The sequence below is a fragment of the Gadus morhua genome, chromosome 13 (assembly GCF_902167405.1).
Source record: "Gadus morhua chromosome 13, gadMor3.0, whole genome shotgun sequence".
NCBI lineage: Eukaryota > Metazoa > Chordata > Actinopteri > Gadiformes > Gadidae > Gadus > Gadus morhua.
In genome coordinates this window covers 14,752,597-14,773,381 of record NC_044060.1, presented here as the reverse complement: position 1 = coordinate 14,773,381, position 20,785 = coordinate 14,752,597, and the positions used below count along the sequence as shown (strand labels likewise).

Here is a 20,785-nt window from a genome sequence, read left to right as displayed (position 1 = left end):
AAGAACAACATTTCAGCGGTGGTGTTTCCAAGCTATTTGTCATGCCGCCCACCTAGACTAGCAGCTTTCGTAGATCTCCATTAGCCTCACTGCAGGGCACTTTAACAGCATAATGCCTGTTTGAGGGAAACTCTAGCCTTCGCAGTTTCAGAACACTACAATATAAGCTTTAGAATAACCTCTTTAAAGAAAGGGAAAGCGGGCGCACACTTTGACATACTTAACAAACAAAACCCAAACCAAATCACTTCACACCTCCACAAAAACAACCATCACTTCCATTACATTCAAGGACCAATTTATTGTGCGTTTTTCATCACATGGTAGCTATAATAGATCATTGTTCTCCATCGTTCTCCTGTCCTCAGCATGCTGTGCTACTTCTTCCACAGAAACACAAGAATAAACATTACACATTCACATATTGTTGGCCAGAGAATGGAGCAAAAAAAAACCCTCTTGAGGATTTAGGGCTTCGATTTGGACAGTCAAAAAAACAACCCTTCTTTGCACCTTTGAGTATAAAATAAATATACATAATAAATAATGCATGAGTCCATTGCTGTCCGATGGGTGGTGCAGCTCCACTGAAAAGAGACCACCAAATAAACAAAAAGAAACACAGCCAATACATTGTATTACTAATGCAATCAATGTTTAGTACTGTCATCAGTGGAAGAACACTAAAACACACTAGAAATGCCCTTGCAGTTATTGCTCCTACATAACGTGCCTTTTGCGCACTTTGTGTTGCACTTCTAGAAGCACTACTGCTGTTATTTTGTGTGTCTTATATTGTGATGCTTCAGCACCGGCGACGTTGTCTGGTTATCCCCCCCCCCCCCTCCCGCCTCGAACCCCCCACCCCTGGTTCGTATAATACTGCAGTGTCATGCCTTAGCAACAACTGTTGGAACCACCGAGGTGTTGTATATATTGCAGGCACTCAAAGGCAGTAAATCACAGCTCTGTTATTAGGAAGTCTAACAAACGTTCCAGTCAATCCCAGTTGTGGAGATTTAGGGCAGACACGGCATTCACAATGAGCCCTGCGGCAGTCAATCCCATTAGAACCAATATTGGTAACCTATCGGTTCTGTCCGATTGACGTCCTAGCTGCTGTGGAGGAGAGTATGGCGGCATAGAGCCGCAGATGTGGCTGCCGTGTTCTGGGTCTTCCCGTGACGGGATATCCAGCGTGGTATCCGTTATTGTGTTAAAGGCCCTTGTTTCATTGTCTCCAATATGTTAAAAGACAACCAAGTCTGTGCGTCTGAACCAGAAATGGAGTTAAAACACTTTGAAGTGGGGCAGTTTAACACCAGAAGTTAGCTTTTTAAAGATGAGTCATCTCACGAAACAAACTGTAAACTGTGACACGAGAGCATCTTAAAAGAAATAAAATTTAAAAAAAGGAACGTAATGGAAAAGAAAACAAGCATAAAAGTCAGACGTTGTGAAAAACGATGATGGTTTCGAATGTTAACAAAGCGTCAAATGAAGAATCGGAAATGTTTGCAAACAGTTTGGAGTTGATAGATGTTTCTTAATACTAGTTCATGTTTTGATGAACATCTCCTACATTGTTAGCCCAAACCTATGAACGAAAACAAAAACGAAAAGAAAACAGAAAAAAAAGAAAATCGTACAATCTGAAATCCCTTTTCTTTTCCTGAAAATGATCCTTATTTAAAGTTGTTCAACTGTTGGGGAGGACTAAATGCTCCCCATGTTAACAGTCCTCGGGGCTGTGTTGACACAACCTCTGCCAACGTAATCAGTAACAACGCGACAAGTGGACAGCACTGCTGAAGACAGGAGAGCAAACATTTTTTTTCGAGCCTCGGAGTGCTGATGGTCGCTCATCTATGTGTGTGTGTCTATGTCTCTGTGTATGGGTTTATGTCTGCGTGTGTGTTTGTCTGTGTGTGTGCTCTTAACAGCATTTTGGGGGTCAAATTCGAGTCAGTTGATGCCAAAAACTGGACGGCATGAAGCTTTCCATCTTGTCTGCGAAGAACCCCAGGGGAGCGAAGAGGGTGCTGAAGAACTGCGGAGAGAAAAACACAGTGGTCAGGGAATCTCAGGCTCTGAAAAAACACCATCTACCCTAGGGGGGTCAGCGGTCATTCCAATGCATTTTCCTAGACTTTCATTCTTTTCAATTTCCCCAAGTGTTGTTGACGTAGAGTCAGTAAATGAGGTGGTGGAGCACACAGAGTGGATGCCGAGACCCCCCCCCCCCCCCCCCACCCTCCCTTAGGGGCCTCGTGCTCTCCTGCAAAACAACTCTGAGTTGGCCAGCTATCATAGTACTTGTGAACACACACACACACACACACACACACACACACACACACACACACACACACACACACACACACACACACACACACACACACACACACACACACACACACACACACACACACACACACACACACAAATATTTCCTTTCACTGTAAACAGGGTATTAATGCAACCATGAGAAAGAACATTTCAGGAAACCGAAATGACGCTGACTGTCTTGATGGATAAAACCTGTGGCTGGAGATGGTTAATAACTAAATGATTGGTTTGGGTTAGATCAAGTTATAATAGAAAGGATTTACAAAGAGGTGTCACATGCACCTGCATCCACGACATGCAGCTGCATTCAAGCTTTCCAATTCCACATTCAACTCTAATCCAGGCTTGCAAACACACACACACCCTCGTATACGACTGGATCTGGGGACCTCAGAACCCATCATCTTAACCCGATAAACAAACGACCACAATGAGGACAAACTCCATGTCTTCGAGAGGTAAATAAAGCAGGCAGAGGGCTCCTAGAGCAGCCACGCCTGCCTGCCTGCCTGCCTGTTCCACTGCTTTCCCTCAGAAAGTGGAGAGCACCTCCCCGCTCCCCCTCCTCCCTGGACAGCGTTGGCCCGCTCTCTCCCTCTCTCTGAGCATTACACAAACCAGGCTCGCTCGGCCCACTGTAAAAACCCTATTTACGCACGGCCTTTCCCATAACAGAATAGGATGAACACTCAGCTCGTGTGCGTTTCGCTGTGGCTACGAGACAGAGTAAAGGAAGAGCCTAATAAACAGGGGAGGTCATAAACAAAGAATTAGTCAAAGGGTCAGTCAAAAATGTGGCTGCATGGGCTGCATTTATTTTTTATAAACAGTAAAAAAACAAAAAAGAAACAAATCTGTGTTTAGCAATATTGATAAGGCTGTTAATGCATTGTGGTAACCCATGGTTGAGTTGGACTGCATCTTTTTTTCAGAGGGAAACTGACTTCACAGGCATACGACTCCCATGAGCCTCTTGGGTCATTGACAGTGATAAAAGACAGAAGTTAACACAAGGGTTAAAGTGTTTAGGTTTCACTAGATTAATAACCGTCATGCAAAACAATGATAGCCTTTAGCCCATAAAAAGATAATCTTAAGAGTAACAACAGTGCTGACCTTCCAGGGTAAATAGAAGTATTATTAAACTTAAGCGGGACATTTTACAAAAAAAAAAAAAAAAAAAGCAGATAGAAACAGCAATGTGTGAAAATAAATGAAATGATCTTCAATGGCGCCCAAGAGTCAACGGGGTTATGAATAGTGACTATGAAAAGAAAAACAAAGCTACTGGTGCCATGTGAGCTATATGTCATCAGCCATCAACAACACCCTTGCATCTGGGGACCAGATGGGCCACTGACGTCCTGCCATCCTGTTCACATTAGAGTACAAGAAGAAGACCAGGAACACAACCTCCATCAAAGGAGAGGAGACTCGGGAACAGCAGCCACTTTACTTACCGCTTTGGCGAAGACGCCCATGAGCTCGGGGAACTGGTGTGTGAGCATGGCCAGCATGGCAGTGAAGGAGCAGAGGCCTGCTGTGAACAGGATGAAGAAGGGAAGCTCTTTCTTTGGATACACGGAGACCTCGTGGAACGCTGGAGGAGAGAGGGCGTCACGTCAACAACGTAGAATGTCAAAGCTATTGTAAAATGAAACCGAATGAGAAGAACAGCAGCATAGTTAACTTTGTCTCAGGAGGAACGGAGACGTTCTGCAACCTCCACACATGGTAATTCTACTGGGAACTGTGTTGGCGACAGAGGGGGTCGAAATAGGGTCTCGTTTGTGCAGGAGTTCCTTGGTGACGAACACCTGAACGTGTGATTTGACAGCGGGTAAGAGGTGGTACTCACATGGTAGCAGTTCTCTATCTGCCGTCTCCGTGCATCCTGGGTAGGGATAAAACAAGTGACCCTTCTCCAGGGGGTAGGGAATTATCCGGAAGGCTGGAGAGAGAAGAGGGTACAAAGCTTTAAAATTTAGCAAAGCAAGGACTGTGAACTAGGGGAGCAGCGAAAGGGTTATTTTAGGCCTACACCAGATTTTTTCCTTTGACGATCCAATACAAATTTTACAGTTAAATATATGCTTTATATATATATTTTAAACTGGGAGACCCAATAAGATACTTTATAATGGAAGACAATCAAGATAATTCTATAATGATAACAATTGCGGATAAATGCTGCGGTTCTTGTGTCTTGTGATTTTGGGTCAATCAATGAAGTTGGAAGGGGCAATGCGGCCATTTTTGACTCCAGCCCATGCAACGGTTCATCAACGCAAGCATATACTTTTCATTCATTATTGAATTGGATTTATTTGAGGCGTTGGAAACATTGTTGATTGCATGAATGGGACGAATGAAATCGAGCCAAATCTAAGATAGCAAGTATGCAAAGGAAGCGTATACAGTTTCACGTAGATTAACATAGCCCGCCCATGCCAGAACTGTGAAATTAAAACGGACTGTGTTAGCGCAACACACGGACTCTTGGTGAAATCCGTGCCCATGAAAGGAGCGCTGTCAACAAGCTCAGCCCTGGGGTCCAGCTTCACGGACAGACAGCGCGGTTATAAAGTCTAGGTTTCAAGAAAGCCTTGTTTTGCTTCACATTGTTGGAACTACCGGTATGTAGACATGCGAGTACTGGGGCAGCAATCAGCTACGCAACACTTTGGTTATGCCGTTTAGAGACATATTTATGTTGGACAATGCTCCCGCTCATCTTCAATTAAAGCCCCAGAGTAGCCAGTTGGTCTGAAATGGAGCAGAAGGAATTAGCTGGGAGCAGACTGGTCCTGTGAGGTAAATTATAGATACTTCAATAGTAACTAGAAAATACATTTCCTGCAAAAAAATGTGGTGAGTGCTGTAGTGCAAAGTGAGGTTTAAAATATTTTTTAATAAAGCCACATAGATTAAGACACAGAGAAACGTTAAATGGCTTAAATCACGTGAAGGGTTTTGAACAAAAGTTCAAAAGTCTAAATGGAGTAAACAATGTAAACATGAACACCATTCAAGAAAATGTAAATTGTTGGAAACAAATAAAGTGACAGCTGAATGAAAAGCGCAAAGCATTGCTAAAAATGCAGAACTGTAAAATGAATTGAACTCAAGAATCTGAAAGGTCAAATGTATTGCCCTGCACTGCTGGTGTGTGTGTGTGTGTGTGTGTGTGTGTGTGTGTGTGTGTGTGTGTGTGTGTGTGTGTGTGTGTGTGTGTGTGTGTGTGTGTGTGTGTGTGTGTGTGTGTGTGTGTGTGTGTGTGTGTGTGTGTGTGTGCGCGCGCGCATGCGCGTCAGAGTTTTCCGTTGTCCGGTAATTACCGGTCACTGACCTAAAAAAAATGAGCAGGACCGAAAATTCTAAATGTCTCCAGTCAAAATAACCAATGGAAATAATTCTCTCTGCACAATTTGAATTGTGTTTAAATATGCAACAGTGGTCATTTGTTTAGCCAATTCATGTAAAACAATGAGGGTTTTGATCGACCCGACCCGCGGACCGGGCCGGGCCGATATTTCCCACCACTATCCCGGTCGGGCCGGGCCTTTGATCGAGCGTATGTGTTTTTTTTTTATCATTGCTTTATTGGCCTAATCTAAGGAGAAATCTATGCCATAAACAGAAATATTATAGGCCTTTATTACACGGGTCTTCTCAATGCCGTGGAACGCTCCGTTCACTTGCATGGGTAGTAAGTAGTCCGGTAACTTGTCAACCCCAGCGTCTTCGGTTGCTAAGCGACGTCAACGTCTTTGGTGGACTATTTCACTGCTGATCAACACTACGAATGTTGGTAACGAATAAATTGTAAAAAGACAAACCATGTGAAGTTATTTTTCGTTTTGGCAAGTAGCCGTGTAATTGCTTCGGCTTCAATTATTATTATTATTATTATTATTATTATTATTATTATTATTATTATTATTCCTTACATATATATTTAGCAGAGTAGGCCTAAGTAACAAATGTGTACAAAGTTACACATGAATCAAAAAAAATGTAGCCCAATAGAGCGGGAAAAACAGCCCAATCTGGCAACACTGCCTGAACGTCTTCCAAAAGTAGCCAAATCTGGCGGGAAAAACTGCCCAATCTGGCAACACTGCTGAACTTTCCTCACGCTCCAGCGTCAACGTAAATCAATGAGACCAACTGAAAACGAAGCCGGTATGAAATTAAAACGGTGATTCTGAATAAAGTTTAAATGATATCAAAATTCGGGTTGAAAATTCTAACAAAGAATTTTTGTTTTTCGGTTTGAAAACAAAGCCGGTATGAAACTAAACTGTGATTCTGAAGAAAGCTTAAATGATATCGAAATTCCGTTTAGATATTATTGAAGATACAAGTGTGTAGATTTGTTAAATGGTTTGAACGAAGATAAACGGTTGAAAGTTGATTTAGTTACGTCTTAAACTGTTGAAGTACCAGAGGACGGCTCCGCCATCCTCCCTCGGACTCCCTTGTTAAAAATAAGATTATTAGTATTTTAAAAGTAGAATATCTTAAAAAGTATAAAATATTTAAAAAATCTGAAAAGACGCGTGCGATTCCAAGCTATTCTGAATATTTTAAAATTTTAATGGAGTCTATAGGTCATTGGTTCGCGGCCCGCAGAAACATTCCCGGGGGCCCGCAATGACATACAGATGTAAGTCCAAAATCTTCTTCTTTTTTTATTATTATTATTATTAAATTTTTTTATTATATATCAATATTAATTTAAACAAAAATAAATACATATAAAGAGGAAAGTCTACTCTCTCTAGCTTTCAATTAAATCCTGTTACATTTGTTAGTTTTTAATTCGACTGTACATTACTTTGAAAGGATGAACCTCAGTTTCGTGATTTAGACCCCACTCGACCTCACTCCCATTGGTCCACGGTGCAATGTTTTTTTTCACCACAGGGATGCTTACGGCGTTTCCCGTCTAATTTTTTTTCCTTTGGCAGCCCTCAGTCAAATTTTGGGCTCCAAAATTGGCCCTCAGCAGTCAAAACTTTGAGAACCCCTGCTCTAGGTGATAATTGAGGAAGGAGATAGGTCCCAAAGTTTGTAGAGAATAATAAAGAAAGAAAGAATAAATAGAACAATAGTTGAGCACTGCATGTAGCACTCACCTAACACAGGGATGCTTCTATCCCTACTATTTGCTACTCAGATCGAAACATATACAATTAAATAAACGACAAGGAGAGTGAAGCCCGTTCTTTCAGAAAGACACAGGTTGGTTATTGCACGCTATAACCGAGATTGAGTGTCTGGGAGGAATGCGTTGAATGCACGCCGAACATTAAATTGTCTCAGTGACTGAACATAATGACTGCGCGTCTTGTGCCACTTGAAATAACACATAAAATAACAACCCTTAACTTGCATAAATAAATCTCAAATAACTAAAGAAGGTGAGACATTTCAGTCAACAACTGAAACCCCTGCGCCGGATGGCTCACTGCGTGGCTGTGCTGGCGAGCTGTACGTACTTCCCTCCCAGGTGCAGTGAAGCAGGTTTAAGGCCCCCTCTGCTCTCTTCCAGTGCTGCAGGTGGAAGAAGGCGTACGCCACCGCCTCACTGTCTCCCCTCTTGAGGATGTGTTCTGGTGGCAGGATCAGACTCTTCATCTCCAACAGGTACTGCAACACAGCAAGAGACCACACAAACATAAAGGATGAGCCTATAGCAACCGGTAGGGTGTCTGTATTGAAATCGGGTTCTTCATGCACATAGACGTCTAATAAACTATTTGTATAGCACGTTTACAAAGTGCTTTAACAGACACAACGCAGACAATTAGGAGCAAAAAAAATGAAAGTTATAACATGTTAAATTGACACAGATCGTTTCAAATGTGTATTTGAGTCTAAATCACAATATTAGTCGGCCTGACCTCTCCTCCTCAAACCAGAAGATCAGACGGGTTACCAGGTTGAGGCCACTGAACCAACACGAGCACGAGACGAGCCTAGATTATGATGATTGGAGAGGAGTTCCAAAAAAATATTTCTTTTGACAATGACAAGCGCAGACAAGTACGCTGATCACTGGTTGATCAGCTAATGAATAGGTTAGCAAATTATAAACTAACTCATGCAGCATCAGTCTTGAAATCAAACTGGGCTCCAAGCAGTCTCCATCTTTCAAATCCATCTCCAAGATTTACCCGTGTTTGGTCATCGAGCTGTTCCAGACGCTTGTTAGGTCTGGTAGAATTAGTCCAATCTCAGGTCGATTTTTTTTCTTTATCTTAGTTAATTGTTAATACTTCCATGGCTGCGGTACGCCCAGTTTGTGTGCCAACATCAACATCAGACATCTCAAGGAGAACACACTGGCCGTGGCATTATGGTCAGAGAAGACCGTTTTTCAATGTGGGAATAGAACCCCTTACCCTGGCAGTGTTAATGCCATGTTCCACCGATTGAGCCACATAGGTCAGACACAAGCTTTGAATCTAGTGACCAAAAGTAAAAGAACACCGTACACCATAAATATTTGGTTGGTTATCTGTACACCAAACAAACAGCAGTGCTAGAATATGCTTATTCAAATTCAATAAAAATCGATCTATGCATAATCAATGTGTTTCTGCACTCAGCTTCTCAACTGTGTCCTTTTGAACAAGCCAATTGTCAGCACTATATTTGATGGAATATACAGCGCACGCAATAATGTCATACCCGACCGCGCAATAAAAAGGTTACCAAAAACATAATTGGGTGTTCTGGTAGGCTGCTCCCCAGGACTGTACCATGACTAGTATGTCGCAGTGGTTAGATCCAACGTAATTATTAAGGAGTGCGGGTGGCATTGTGAAAAGGACATGGTCAGCCATGGGGTTGTCAAACAATCACCACCCTGGTAGGACCTCAACTATTCCTACCGGCTCCAGGAAATCTAACCTCACTGTTGGTGGAGCTGCAGAGATCAATGCAGTATCATAGGTCACTACTTAGTTTGAATCACCTCGCCTCTCTCCCCCCGTTTCCAAGTTGATACCTCATCCATTACATCCTGTTGTGCAATTCCCACTTGCTAACTGTCAACAGACACAAAAATATTTCCCTCATGTGAGGTACTTGTTGTGCAATTGTTCAATGTGGGAGGGAAAAGCTTTCCAAAGCTCTCTCGTGTGTTATTGTTACACTACACCCCCTCCCTGCTGTGTAGGTCTGGCCCGTCGAGTCGCTCGGTCCACCCACCGTGCTGATGAATGCCCCCGTAACGGAGAGCTGCGATGTATAGAATGTGAACCGAGTGCCATCCGCGTCTTGGAAAAATGGCCATCTTGGCTAAGAATAAGAGCATGCTTGGATGCGATACATTGGAATGCATCCCTCCGTTCTCTGTGTGTTCTCAGACGCCCAGTGCCGGACTGAACGCGTGGTAGCCTCTCAACGGCTTCCCGGCCTCCTGAGGAGGCCGCTCTATGTGTGGTATGTCTGTGTGGCCCAGTGTGGCCAGGTTCTGTGTTTAACTAATCCAGCGTGTGGGGCCGAGGCCCCCGCTGGGCCAAATTCCCAGGCAGACAGCACCGCAGCGCTCTGGCTCTCAGACTGACACTTTGCGAAGGTTACCCCACAGATAATCCTCTCTAATCCCCTCCATGGTCACAGGCCCCCGCCGGCCCGCCAGCCAGCCAGCCAGCCAGCCAGCCAAAAAGTCGGTCAGCCGGTCGGCAAGTGAGCCGTTACAGTGCTGTGATCACAGACAGACAACCAGCCAGACAAGTCAGTCAAGCAGCCTGTTTTAAACCCCGCTCATCCTAATTCCTTTCCTCCTTGGTCCTTTTTGACACGCCAGGTAACCGTGATCCTGAACCTCTCGTGACTGCCACGGAAGACAGGCCAATCCCAGCATGCCCCTGCCCCGCTCCGCTGCCCTATCCCAGGCCCCGGCCTCTGAGGCGCGTTCACATCCTGGAACACCTTCAGTCATGTCCAGTGTGCCAAGCCACTGGACTAGTCAACCCTTTGCTCCATTCATGGTTTTATTTACTTGGTTCAAGATTGACTGCATTACTGTACTTGTTCTATATTAATCACATCCCGTTGTCATACTTATCTAATAATTATACCCCACGTATTTGATTATTTATTGTAAATAAATATCAATTTAGTATATGCTACTCGTGAACCTCCTAAAATGGAGCAATTTGATTGGTTAGCTATCTCGGGATATTGGGCAATATCCCATGATGGAGATCTCAAACTCGGGATATTGTATTCATCGCAAAATGTCTCGCTTTGTTCGCTATAAAAAACAAGTATATCCCGCCAAAAAGTGTTATCTTGTTTATTTTTGGAGTATTCACGTGTAGTATATACAACAACAATTATTCCCCTCTGTGAATAATTGTTAAATGTCATTGGTTTTGAACCCCTGGCAATGTTAATGCCATGTTCCAGCAATAAGGTTACACAGAGCCGCCTTTTAAGTACTGCAGACTAACATTAAAAAAGGTTGCACATCTTAAATAATATTGGTTACATTTGGGGGTTATTTGCACACAGTGCCAACAGAGCTAGACCATATAGCTGAGACTGGTGCAGATCCAGTTGCTTGAGAAAACCACTGTTGAATATAAACAAACGCTGTTGCTGCTATTCCTTTATCAAACGGCGGAATAGCAGCCACAGCAACAGTTTGTCGGTATCCAATCTACACGTGGTTCCTCCCTCATTACAGACGTGCATAGGTCTGAAGCTTCGCCTGTGAGGGGCGACCATTATGTCTCTTGACCCCTTGTCTGGTTTGCTTCAAGGCGAAACAGTTTGGAGCGGGGGGGGGGGGGGGCGGCGCAGGGCAGCTGTCCTCCGTGGCACGCTAGACCTGGCGACACCTCCTCGGCAGTCAGATCCTCCTCCCACCGTCCCGGCCCTCCTTCCTGCTCGGTACACCGTACCTCCCTGTGCTCTGCTGCCTCTTTGATGAAAGGATTGTGTTTCATGTGTTCCTCTTTTATCCTGGGCCAGTCATAAGCCCAGGGCATAACTCACGAGAGGCCGTCTCGTTCTAATCATGCGACGGTGACATAAGCCCCCCGTCGTGTTCAAAAGAGCCTGACTGGCTAACCCCCTCCACCCACAGTCCACAAACACAATCACACACATGCGCACACAGTATAGGACTATACCCACAGTACACAAACACCATCACACACACAAGCACACCGTAGGACTATACCCACAATACAAACAATGCAATTGTCACAAGTGTACAATGAGAACAGTGGGTTTGGTGAGGGAGAAGGTAGACGGAAATTTATCTCAAAACAGCTTGCAGAGAGACGACCAAATATGCACTTCTGGAAAGAACCACCAAATACTACTGAGGGTTATGTTCATGAAAACTGGAAGAAGGAAAAGAATCTGCAGGATAACGCCAGCAACACTTAATAAGGAAATAGGAGGGAATACCCTCTCTTATCTCATCTCAGAGTCAAACCTCATCCATCTAAATTTAGACCTAAAGACATGGTGCGCCTCAATTTAAAGACATGGTGCGACTCAATTTACGAACGAAAAAGCCAATTTGAGATGTGAACCCGACCACGGGGCCCGGCTCCTTCGCCATGATAGGCTACCCCCCGAATAGGAACTGTCAAGGCAAATGGGGTGAGATGAGAAACCGCTCCCTGAAATGGAGCAAACTAGCGGGCTAGATGGGCCCGGCCGTGTCACAACCGATGCCCAGAGGAACGTGGGCCAAAAGGACTCCATGCAAATGCAAAGCAGATTGAAGAGGCCCCACACCCCTTGATCGGCCAAGCACGCATCCGGCCTACTGTCAGCCTCCTAACCACGGAGTGCTGGACTGCCTGATTGGAATGGACAGAAAGATGGGGAGGGAGGCAGGGAGGGAGGGGGAGAGAGGGGGAGGTAAACGATCGGAGAAGGGAGGGATGAAAGAAAAGAAAAAAAGAATAGAAGAGGGCGAAAAGGAAGGATGACAAGGTGAAAGATACAATAGGGCGAGGTGAGCAACGACAGGGCATCGGGTTTGACTGAGTCGTGTGTGCGTACAGTACGTGCACACGTGTGTGTCTGCTCCGGTAGGTGTCTAGGGTTTAGTTCTACTTGCTGTAGTTTGGTCGGGCTTTGCGAGACTAAGGGTTTAGCAACGGTTCAAGAGAGCCGGTGTGTGACGTCAAAAAAAGGGTGCTGTTTAAGGCCCCACGTTCCCGGTGTATAACCTGTCTTGTGGCCACAGCCCACTGCATCGCAGCCCTCTTTGTTGGCCTCTCGGTGGAAGTCACACACCCTTGAGAAACCTGCTCATGTGAAAAATGACTCTGGGAAACAAGGATACGTGAACAAGTATGTGAGTGGTTCAGCCCATTCCATAACTGGATATTTGCGCCAGAAGCCATATAAAAAATTAACAACTGAAGAATTTACTGATATGAATCACAAGTATGAAGAATAGTTAAACAGTTCCAGTCTGACGCTTGGCTAACTTCACCGAAGTATGACTGAGCATATTCATATATTATTCAGAGGTTCTCAGAAACCACCTAAATCACAGGTGACTGATTTAGACACACCCGACAACACAAAATACACAAACTCCATCACAGTTCCACTTTGAATCTAAGCATTATCTTCACAACATCTAGCGTGATGCATTGATTTAGGTTGTCAGTGGTAATATCCCCAAACTCTGATTCTCCAGATCTGATTAAATTCCATGGTGTTCACGGTGGACAGGTTGCATGTGGTTTAACAATCTCTCAATCTCAACAACACAATTATGACAAATATACCATTTCATGGTGGCCTGACATTTTACAGCTTAATTTATCGCAATATGACAGCTTTAATGCTCCAGCATTTGAAAGTAAAACACGTCAAGGTTATAGCAAAATGGGATCTCTGAGGAATTCCAAACATCCAGACCTGAATATGGATGCTTTTATTTTCAAGAACTGTTTTGCTTGGCAGTACAAATAGCTGCAAGAGCAGCTGCCTTTGCCTCCACTTGTCTACGTCTCATTATTAGTTCAGTAAATAAGCCAGGCGCCAAACAACGCGGCCTTACAGCTACTGCTGGAGAACTTTTTTATGACATCCCCTGAGCCTAACTATGCACACTTACTAGAGCTCCTGCGCAAACAACAACAATACAGCAACCCAATAAATGTCACATCATCCGTTTATTAGTCTGTTTAAGTGCCCTTCGGTTACTTTGGCATCGTGACAGTAGCCGGGCGGTTTCAATGCAAGAGCGGCAGGTGAACTATCCCGGAGAGACAGCAGAAGATAAAAGTCAGATTAGTCTATTGTACGAGGCAAGTGTAAGGTGTCCTTTGACTCTGAAACCGCAGAGCCCAGGTGGTGTGGGGAAATGTGCCCTTTTTATTTGTGTAGTCTGTCCATGATAACATGTCAACACTCGGTGTGAGTGTGAGTGTGTGTGTGTGTGTGTGTGTGTGTGTGTGTGTGTGTGTGTGTGTGTGTGTGTGTGTGTGTGTGTGTGTGTGTGTGTGTGTGTGTGGCTGTGTCTGTGTGTGAGGTGATAAAAGAGAAGGAGGAAGGGGGAGAGGGGCAGAGGGAGACAAGAGAGATGCCCAAGGCAGGGTAGTGGTGATGGGGTGGGGTTTGAGTAAGGTGGGTGACAGTTGGAAAGACATGGAGGATGAGGGCTCTTCACTTCAAAGAACCCATCAAAGAGCTTCCCCCCCAGTCTGTGGCCCCCACAAGCTACACACACACTCTCTCTCTCTTTTTAAAGAGAGGCACGAGAGATGAAACACAGACACACAACAAAGGATAAATGAAGACAAAACTGTGCTGCGGTAGATAGGAGAGTGTGTGTGTGTGTGTGTGTGTGTGTGTGTGTGTGTGTGTGTGTGTGTGTGTGTGTGTGTGTGTGTGTGTAACCCAAGCCTAATCCCTGTGGGAAGAGATGTAGAGGGCAGCAGAAACATCCAGGGTATTGTTGGAAGTGTGTGCTGTGTATTTTGCATCACAACCACATGCTACATTGATATGTGCTGAATCGATGGGGCCAATCTGTATATTGAATGATGATATTCTTCACTTATATGAGTAATGATTTAGTCATCGATTTTAGACGTTATTATTCAGGAAACAATGCTGTGATCACTTATATACAAGAAAATAAATTGGAAACAAAGCCATACAAGCCCAAATCATTTAACACAAATGAAAAACAACCAATCCTAAAATCAACCTGACAATGACATGGAAAGATCTAAATCCCAATTGAAAATAGGCACAACATTGCAATTACCAACAAGGACCTTTAGTGACACCTGCTGGTAAAACATAATAAACATGATACCAGACAACCAGCTCTACTGGCTTAAAAGCAGTACAGACAAAGGCTGTTTCCATACAGTCAGGATTTTGTGTATCCAGCATGCAGATTGACTAAGATGTACTGGTCCTCACCAGTTGTTTGAGTGTGTGTTTGTGTGCGGGGGGGGGGGGCCGTCTGTGTTTTTATTAGTCTATTGAGTGTTTGAGGTTTTATTGAGTGTGTGTGCGTTTTTTATTTAGTCTGTGTGTTTGTGTTTTATTGAGTGTGTGTGTGTGTGTTAGTTTTTTTTAATGAGTCCGTGTGTGTGTGTGCGCCCGTGCGCTTATGTGTGAATGTGTGTTTGTTGTTGCCTGACCTTTGGCACGTGTGGATTGAACTCCACAGCTCTGTGTATGGCCTCTACAGCATTCATCTCTGCTGTGCTGAGCCCTCGCCGAGACGCTGCCTCTGGAGAGAATCTGGACACACACACACACACACACACACACACACACACACACACACACCTTAGTAAACAGACAATAGGTTAAGTATATCGCTATGGGCAAATTATGTTGTTCCAGTATAAACTGCATACAAAAAACACAATCGTACTTATCTGAAACAGCCCGTGCTTTCAGAAGTGCAGATGTGTAGCATATCGTTGCTGATTTTGGCAAGCTGATATCTATTCAGGAGAAGAAATTAAAACACTTCAATAAAAACAAAGATGGACAATCATGTCTCTTCAATGCAGCTATATTGTTGATCTTGCACACACACCATCGTATTTGGCGAGCACTGCTTGCACATCAGCATATGCCTGCAGCTCTAGGAGGGCCTCCAAGAGGTTTTCGTGTATGTTTAACATTCCCAACAATGGGAATTCTTTCATTAACTGTGAAGAGAGCAAATGAAAAACAGAGTGAGAAACACGCTTTTGGCGAAGGTAACAGTGGAACACTCCACAGCTTGCCCCACATACATTCTCAATTAAGACATGAAGAAATCCGTCAGACAGTTCATCATGAAGAGTGGAGCAGCGTTAGCTAAGGAGGTGGAGCAGATTGACTGGCAACTACGGGGGAGGGTCACGGTATCCTGGTGCCAAACACTTAACCCACTTAACCCTTCTCTGCATAGTGTGTGTGTGTGTGTGTGTGTGTGTGTGTGTGTGTGTGTGTGTGTGTGTGTGTGTGTGTTCATTAATTGTGAAGTCCATTGAGTGTCGAAGGAAAGCAACTATGCAGAAATTCAGCCCATTTAAGAGTGGCAACCAAGGCTTTTATCTAAAAATGTTAAAGCCATTGATTACAACATCAGCATGTTGTTGTTTTTAACTGGTCTTTAATCTTACGTCCTGGAGTACATCCAACACATTAAGAAAACGTCACCTTTGCCCGCTGCTTTCAGAGGCCACGATGAAAGAATGAATGAATGCATGAATGAATGAATAATTCAATAAATAGACCCAGCAAGCCATATGAACTCTCAGCACAGGGATCACTCACATCTCGCATCATTTTAACTGCTTCTTTAATTCGGCCGAGCTTGCGTGCACACATGGCCAGTCTCCGCTTTATGTACACCAGCAGGTTGACATCTTTTCCTGCTGTGTGAAACAAGCAGGAGGTTAATGAATGACATAAAAAAATGGTGTAGACGGACAGTGATTTCGTGTTGCGTTTCTCCTTTGTCCAGGGCACGGAGACCAGTACGACGATGAATCTGTGTGTTTTGAATGTAAGGAAGTGAAAATGATGGTTCCTACCACTTTTAAGTGCTTGTTTGAAGAGACGCTCTGCCTCTGTGATAGTGGTGGCCTCCTCTTCCGCGAGAAGCACGTAGGCTGCGGCACACCTGCACCAGCGCACGCACAGACACGATCAACATGTTTTTGATTAATTTATACCAAATATTTTAGTTATTTTGATTCAATGAAGATAATACATTTATTCAGGTTAATTTCTTCTCATGGCTTTACAAATGCCATGATAGTGATATTCATGCAGAGTTCTTCTTTTGACTTGAATTTGCTTAAATAAGTTTAAAAAAAGATAAATATACCGTCCAACTATAAGAATGAATGAGTGGCACAGAACTTACTCATGGTTCATCTCTATGGCCTGGTAGGCTGCTCTGATCCTGGCCTGCGGGTTTCTCTCTCTCCAGGCTTTCTGCATCACTGGAACAATCAAACACGTATTAAAAGATGCATCTCCGCAGCCTCTGAAAACATCCCTCAAACGTAAGCAAACACCAAATTCAAAAAGCCCTCCATCTAAGGAAACACAAGCTTTGTATCTGGCTCTTGCTTGTTCATATTTCTCATGTACGCGCATTGATGCTGGGGTATGTCACATCCTACAACATAAGTACGCTTTGTAGTGCCAAGTGTCTCCACTTAGCCTTGACTCGATCAAAAATCACTCCAAAGCTATGTTTGCTACTCTGCCCTTGATTTGTCAAAACATTTTTTATAGTCAGGGAATAACAGGAATAATTAATTCATAATAATAATAATAATAATTTACCAGCGTCTTCCGGTCTTAACTGCTGAGTGTCCCCTGTGAAGAAGGTTTGGTGGTCTTGTGCAGATAGGTTCATGTCATAATACGTTAAAGGCTCCTTCCCAGTAACCCAGGTGTACCTGCCAAGCAAAGAAAAACAATATTTCACTGGCTGTGCGTGCATGCATGTGAAAATGCTGCGATATACTCATTCAAAATGCACCATGGAGCACAATGGCCCGGTACCTTTAGAGTAATTTTGAAATATGTCCCAACGTCTCGACTGCACCAGTGCCATCATGGTTGTGTTTAATGGGCGTTACGACAACCTTTTCAATCGCCTCGGACATGCTGCCATAATAATCAATGAAAGGTTCTCCTCCTTAGTACAAAGCGAAATAATCGCAGTTTAATTCTCGATTGTAAAAGCTAGCTTCTACTAACCACTTTCCCTCATGACATTATTCTTAGTACACGGATGCTCTTCCATCTAACTGCTCCCTGTAGAGCACGTGTAGCGTCTAGTGGACGTGACATTGATGATGCTCCAGTGGGGCCCTGTGGTAGGACGTCTCATGTGCCATCTTACAAGTTAATTAACATGCAGTTTGCTTTCAATGTAGTTAGCTTAATTTACATGTTTTGTATCCAAGCAACCTACCTGCTGTACTCTGCTCCTCTGAACAAATTCAGGGGGTTTCTCCAGACCTTACACTCTGTAAAAGCAAAGGACACAATAGAAGACGCAAGATTAATTGCAATAATTTCTCACCGTTTGATATTGTGTTTGAAATAGGGATGCAAACAATTAATCGATAATCGATTAATTGTCGATAAGAGATTACTCGATTAAAATAAATTACTTGCAATTAATCGCATTTTAACCCGTAATTCCCCAACCGTCCACGTGAGGGCGCACTTGACGCCAGACGTACTTGACGCACACGCGGGAACACAAGCGGGAACACAAGCAAAGCAGGGCCGTGTTCCAATACCCGTACTTCCATGAGTATACTTAAAGGAAGTATACTATCCGCACTGGCTACTACGTTAATTTTTCAGATGTGAGTGCTGTTCCAAATCGAGTACTCCGTGGTGCACTAACCGGAAATTACGATCACGACTGCCGCCGTGGCTCCTCCCCCGCAATAAACATCCCGCTTTGAACGGTGAACTCTTTACGCCTAGCAGCTATAAAAAGCTATAAAAACTACAAAATGACTATTAATGCAGGCTATGTGGAAAATGCGCCGACTTTGGCTCAGCCTGGCTCCGCCTCTTCTGCTACGTAGCTAAGAAGGCTGCCGTTGAGTACGGGGAGTGTCCTTCGATCCACACTTCACGATTAGCCCGTTTTGAGTACGGCATCCGGGTCCTTGAAGTATACTTCTTTTCGCCGGATCTGAATTGGAGTACTGCGTACTCAAATTTTGGCTAGTAAGTACGGACAGTACGGGTATTGGAACACGGCAGGACGGAGTGCAGTATGGAGCCACTTTAAGTTGGTTAATGACGACAAAGACGCCAAATGCATAATATGTGGAAGTATTGTAAAGTACAACAACTAAACGACTTTGTTGTATTACCACCTAAATGTGTCACATTCAGAAGGAAATTCAGCTTCTCAGAAGAATTGCCGCTTATCAATTAATCGATCATCGATCGATGAGATGAAACAACTATCGATTAATGAATTACTCGATAATTTGCATCCCTAGTTTGAAACATTAGACAGGGTCATGATTATCATGTGAACCAGAACAGCTTGGATAAGGAATCCTGAATGAAGTTATATAGCACCAGGGTCCAAAATGAACCCCTACCACCAACAAATGGCAGATACCTTTGACTATTTGGCCAGTCAAACAAATCTCACGGTTACATTCTTTAAGAAATGGCTGGTCGATTTATCCACCCTGGCAGGTAAAAAGAAACAATTCTAAAAGTTAACGTTGGACGCTATCACAATCATTTAATAAAGAAAACTGTTAAAACAAAAATAAACCCCTACGTTTTTGATTATATAGGCCAGTTTCATAGTCATTAATCAAGACTATAAAATATGTCCATAACATGAAGCAGTTTCTTATTGTTTTGATAGAGTGCTGCTAAAAGACCAAAAGCAATATTATTACCCAACCCTAACCACTGAAGATGGTGCAGCAGGTGTAATTTCCTACATCGTTTAGAGACAATCAGAACAACCACAGCCCAATGTCTTCAATGTGTACCTGAAACGCTGGGTCTGGGCTCTGCATCTCCATTTACTGAGGAGAACAGACCACTGGTGGAGCTGCTCTCCACACCACCAAGAAGAGGTCGCAGATGGCTGACTGACACCTGCTCAATGAATGAGGTGCCATATTTACGGAAATACCACCACTCAAATATCTGTTGAGAGGAAAGACGGGGAGATAGTCATGATTTGTCTGATGGTGCGTCAACAATATCCTACAAAGAACACTGTGTACAATCACCTACTGAGCAACAGGCTGATTATTAGCCAATAGAAGTAAAACGTGCCCATTATGGTGCACAGTACGTGGTCAATTCTTTGTGGTGTTCCTTATTATCCCTTAAACCATAGTATGGCATGATAAAGAAGCTAAAATAATAGTTGCACACTCAGATCAAGTAAGACGATGAGAACTCACCAATATGAGTCCAGAGATGAGAGAAGACGTTCCAGTAAGTGCCACATAGAATTTAGGTGTCAATGTATTTAGGAACACAGAGGCTGAAATAACAACAAAGTGGGCACATTTAGCGCAAAATCCTTTGATTTCAAACAAGCAAAACATTTCAAACTGCATATGACTTCATAACATGCGTTTTTCACCATTTCTATCCTTTCTCTTCTGCAGTGTAAAAAATATGCGAATGTAAATGTATGAAGAATAGATGCACGACAACATTAGCACAATAGGAGACTAATTAGCGTCCACACTGCATATTGCAAGCAAGTTAAGGATGCTATTGTACACTAGTATAGAGGGTCTAATTTAAACGTGAGGCGAGTTTCGTTTTTCATTTTTTTTTTTCTTTGAAGGTACTTTTCTGCAAAGACTGCAAAGAAAGGAATTGCTACCGCGAGCTGTCAACTAGTATTTCAGGTCCTCTGCTAACAATGGCTAGCTAACCGATGCATTCATTTACCTGAGGTAAAGCTTTCCTGGAGTTTCAAGGGACTCCGGAGAACGTATATCATGATCAGCACCATACCGAACCAAATGAAACATATGTAGGTCCATGACCATGAGAGCCAAGATTTTAATTTCTCCGTAAATCCAACAGATTGAGGATTATTGCCAGTGCTGTCCTCCATGTTTTTCCGGATGTCTGTAAACAGAGGAATCACGTGACTATGCTTTGAATGAACTTTTATTTTGAAGCATGTCCTCCTCCATGTACCCGAAAACCAATCTCAGGAACAGAAACAGAAAGATGTTTTGTGCTTTTAACAAAAAAATAACAAATAAACAATCGAATATTTGGCAACGTTAAGAACATTGCATTACTCGTATATAGCATAAACTGCTTTCAGCAAGGATGTTGTTATCAGGTACACTTCAACCAAGGAATTATCATGAAACGTCATTCATATATTATAGGCTACGACGCATATATTCGTCGTATATATTTA

At 43.4% G+C, this 20,785-nt stretch overlaps 1 protein-coding gene across 1 annotated transcript; it reads right to left on the bottom strand.

The window, feature by feature from the left end:
- Positions 1-281: 281 nt before the first annotated feature.
- st7l (suppression of tumorigenicity 7 like) lies at positions 282-20,499 on the bottom strand. The gene is made up of 15 exons (XM_030374798.1): positions 20,299-20,499; positions 19,797-19,879; positions 19,374-19,533; positions 17,804-17,858; positions 17,167-17,282; positions 16,739-16,817; positions 16,404-16,492; positions 16,144-16,244; positions 15,416-15,530; positions 15,248-15,320; positions 15,009-15,111; positions 7,854-8,004; positions 4,208-4,300; positions 3,810-3,949; positions 282-2,050 (listed from the first exon to the last, which is right to left on the bottom strand). Exons 1-15 carry the CDS (start codon positions 20,465-20,467, stop codon positions 1,955-1,957), a joined length of 1,623 nt encoding a protein of 540 aa, XP_030230658.1. The 5' UTR covers positions 20,468-20,499; the 3' UTR covers positions 282-1,954.
- Between the last annotated feature and the right edge of the window lie 286 nt (positions 20,500-20,785).

What these genes read in the sequence shown, in the direction of transcription:
- st7l (XM_030374798.1), bottom strand. Translation starts at nt 20,467, where the DNA reads ATGGAGGACAGCACTGGCAATAATCCTCAATCTGTTGGATTTACGGAG. An exon ending in AGTGCTCGCCAAATACGATG is followed by an intron (nt 15,321 to 15,415) that starts GTGTGTGTGCAA and finishes TCTCCTGAATAG; the next exon opens with ATATCAGCTTGCCAAAATCA. An exon ending in AGATAGAGAACTGCTACCAT is followed by an intron (nt 3,950 to 4,207) that starts GTGAGTACCACC and finishes TCTCTCCTCCAG; the next exon opens with CGTTCCACGAGGTCTCCGTG.